Source organism: Spinacia oleracea, chromosome 4 (genome assembly GCF_020520425.1).
Source record: "Spinacia oleracea cultivar Varoflay chromosome 4, BTI_SOV_V1, whole genome shotgun sequence".
Taxonomy (NCBI): domain Eukaryota; kingdom Viridiplantae; phylum Streptophyta; class Magnoliopsida; order Caryophyllales; family Amaranthaceae; genus Spinacia; species Spinacia oleracea.
Window position 1 is genome coordinate 127222395 of NC_079490.1, and position 4059 is coordinate 127226453.

At 35.5% G+C, this 4059-nt stretch overlaps 1 protein-coding gene across 1 annotated transcript; it reads left to right on the top strand.

Annotated features, from left to right (window-relative positions):
- Positions 1–2200: 2200 nt before the first annotated feature.
- LOC130471865 (uncharacterized) lies at positions 2201–3851 on the top strand. The gene is made up of 2 exons (XM_056842202.1): positions 2201–2318; positions 2908–3851. Exons 1-2 carry the CDS (start codon positions 2201–2203, stop codon positions 3849–3851), a joined length of 1062 nt encoding a protein of 353 aa, XP_056698180.1.
- The last annotated feature ends 208 nt before the right edge of the window (positions 3852–4059 follow it).

The following is a 4059-nucleotide window of genomic DNA, read 5'->3' on the forward strand; positions in this document are numbered from 1 at the left end:
ATACATCTCAGAGTTTACATTTCGTCTTTGGTTTGCTTTACCATTGATTGTTGTATTTATATTGGAGATTGTTAGGCCACAACTAAAACACAAACGTCTTCTAAACTTTGTTTTAGGCCTGAGTATGCTATTAGTTTAGCTATATGTTTGCCTTCCCCAAAGTAATGATGGCATCTATCTATGCATATATGGTGTTTATAAGAAAATTCTGACATGGATTAACATGCGTCAAACAAATTCTCAAGGAGTATTCAATATCAGGCCTAATAGCTCCTAATTTTGCTGAAAACCTGAATAAGTATCTGTCAACACTAATTAATGTTAATCTTCTGGCTTTTTGATTTTTTTGGAGGTTTTTTAGGGTTTTCTTGCTTTACGATGTGAAATTGAGGTGGTAAATTGTCAATTGTCCCTTTATTGGAGTAATATTGTGTCTCCTGATTAAAAGGGACTTGTCTTCATAATAGTCTCTTTATTAGGGTGATTTTCTTACCAGAATAATGCGGATTTACTTGGGCGTGTTTGACATCTGATTTCACGAGTTCTCGAAACATTCAATGTTGTTGGTTCTGGATGGGATGCTGTTTATTAAAGGGTGCATTTTCAAAACTGTTTACTTAGTGTGCTAGTGATATTTGATATGCTCAATTGTTCATGTTCTAGTTGTTACTTATCAGGGGAATGGTTTTGTTCTATACGAAGTATCTACTAATGTTGGTAATACATTTCTTGTCCTGGTTGCAGACTTGTCCCTTGCTGCTCCGGGTTTTCACTAAGGTACTTTATCTATTTCTCACTCTTTTTGTTTGTTATGCTTTGCACTCCGGGAATTCCCTTTTTAGTGTTGTGTTTGTTGGCTGTTCTTTTATAGAACGCGTGAATTGGTGCCATTTTTTTAACTATGTTTTCTGCAGCGTAGTTTTTTTGCATTTAGTGTGATTCTGTCTGCTCTGGTGGACATAATGTTGCTTGGTGTTGCAATAATCTTTAAGTTTGTGTTGCTTAATTGTGAAGTTTCTGATCTTTTAATTATTTTATTGACTAGAGGATCATTCATCCATCCTTGTGGAGGTAGGGTAAGGATAGACAGATAGTCATAGGAGGAACAGAATTTTGATATTGAGAACCCTATTCACGTGGCTAGAGAAACGACCACTAATCTAATCACCCTCCTATGAGTCTTATGACTCCTATCCATGATGTTAGGTTCAATGAGAATTGAACTCCCAACCTCATGGATGGAAGGTGGGACTGTGAGCTGTACCAAACGTTCTTGCCTGATTCTCAGCATGCATTGCGTGAATGTACTTATATAATAGTTTAATACTTTAATATTTTAGTACTACATTCGTGTTTCCTGATTTTAATTTATTTTATTTTTTACTTATATGTTGGCTGTTTGTATCAATTTGTTGCTAGGTTCTTACTTTTCTTCCCTCCTCTTGTTTGGTGCTTGTTCCTTGAAAGTTGTTTTTGAGGCATACATTGTTGTGCTTGATCCTTGCCATTTGTAGTGATTTGAACAGTTGTGAATTGTGAACAAGGGAATGATGGGTTTCAAACTGTTAAATATATTAAGTTAGGGTTTGTTTTGGTGTTGTTTTAGGTCTAATTAGTCTATGCTCTCTTCATAATTCTACTTGAAATTTGTAGATATGATTCGATTTTTTGACAAGCACCGTTAACCCCTGGTCTGATGTTTCCCATAGCTTTCAGGAGAATTGGATAATCAATTGGTCAGGTGTATGGTTACAATTGTAGGACGTGAGCAAGATTCATTGTATATTTGATACATACAAAGCATAGTTTTAGAGCTTTGGAGATTCTGTAGTAATAATTCTCGGTAGTTAGGCAACGAAAAAGAATAATAAAGATCCTAATAAACTCGGGCTTTAATCAATTCTGTTACTTTCATACTTTCTTTAGGAGGTAATTAGGGGAAGGGGGAGAAGCTGAATGGACTTCTGTGTTACACTTTGCATCTTTTAATTTTCGTCAGTTCAGACTTTACTCTCTTTGACCCCATGTAATCTAAGTAAGATGGTAGAAATCTTTATCTCTGTTACCATAATTTGGTTGGATGTGGTATTATTAGCTGGCCTTTTTATTAGATAGCACGGGGATAGATATCCCTTGTCAAGTTCTTCGGTTTCCTGCAATCATATCCTAAAACAGCAGCAGGGTTTCTTTTTCATTGTATATGGACAGAGATGATATGATGATCCTGAATTTGAAGTTACGTAAATATGGCCATGGAAGTGCAGGTGACTATATTGCGGAATCCATATGGGAGGTGCTTTTATGGTGGAATGTAGAATGTCAGTAATAAGGAAAAAAACAGAAAACTTGAATGAATTAGGAGGGACAGTTGGTGGTCCAATTGCAGTAACCTGGAATCCAGATTTCAGTACATGCCTGTAGTATGATTTTTATTTGGTAGCTGCTTCCTGCTTGCAATAATATTTTCTTTGTGAATTTATTTTTATTTGCTTGCAATATATCTTATGGATAATTTTGTGTCTTGATTTTCAGTTCGTTGCGTATTTAATTTATTTTTGTTTGTTGATTCAATTGTGGTGTTTAACTAGTCGTTCTTGTTGGTTTTGTGAAAAGTTGCTAAACAATTTATACTTAATGATCATGATATCAACTTGTTAACCCATCTCATGGGAAAAATACTTAAAAAAATGTAGAGATTATAGTTGCAAAATTATAAACCATGGTCAATAACTTTTGTTTTGTATGTTCTTTATATGTTATGAGAAAATAAGAGAAATATTATGTACAGATCACCCAAAAAACTAAACGAGAATGCGATGTTAATTATTTGCAGATTAATGTGGTTTAATCGTTCTTTTTTTTTTCTATAAGTGTGTTTATTTATAATTATAATTTTTTTTTTCTTAGACATGGATACTAGTTGGATTGACTTACAAAAAGGGGATACCCGTTATTATAACGGTTGCATGGAATTTTTAGAGGTTGCAAAGGAGACTCTTCTAAAGGGAAAAACTCGATGCCCGTGTAATAAATGCAAGTTAAATAAATGGTTTGACTTAGGCGAGGTAGGAGGACACATTTTATTTAACGGTTTTTATAAGAACTATAGGCAATGGATTTTCCATCGTAGAGTTGAAGAGAGTAATACCTTAGAGATCCCTAATGATCAAGAAAATGTAGTTGGTCGAGATGATATGAATGGGTTACTAAGAGCAGCTTTTAAGGTTGACAATAGTCCACAACCCACCAACGAACCCCAAGACCCATCATTAAGTGAAGCTAATTTTGAAGATGAATATTCGTATGACATGCATGAAGAGTTAAATTTTGAATGTGAGGAAGATGATGAATTTCCATCAACCAACACCAATGAAGAAGAAGCGAAGTATAAACGACTTAGGGAAGCTTCTGATGAGGGTCTATATGAGGGGTGTACAACTTTCTCAAAGCTGTCGTTTCTATTGCACTTGTTTCACCTCAAGTGTATGTTCCATTGGTCTGCCGCATCATTTAATAAGTTGCTTGAGCTTCTATTAGACGCATTTCCTTATATTAAGGAGTTTCCATCGTCGTATTATGAAGGCATGAAGATAATGAATGATTTGGGATTGGGTTACGAGAAAATCCATGCATGTCCGAATGATTGCATGTTATATTGGGGCGAATTTGCAGGAAAAAGTGAGTGTCATATCTGCCACAGATCAAGGTGGAAGAATGTGAAAGAAAAGGAGGGTGAGAGTAGTGTGAAAGACAAAGGAACATGTAAGAAGGGTGTTCCAGCTAAAGTGATGCGGTACTTTCCTCTGATCCCTAGACTAAAGAGACTTTACATGTCATCTAAAACAGCATAGGACATGAGATGGCATTTTGACCGCAAGGATGGAAATATCATAAGTCACCCGGCGGATGGTGAAGCTTGGAAAATGTTTGATAAAATATATGAGGAATTCGCCAAAGATCCTCGTAATGTTAGATTGGGTCTAGCAAGTGATGGCTTTAATCCATATCGTTTGATGAATACTAGTTATAGTACATGGCCGGTGATCCTGATTCCTTATA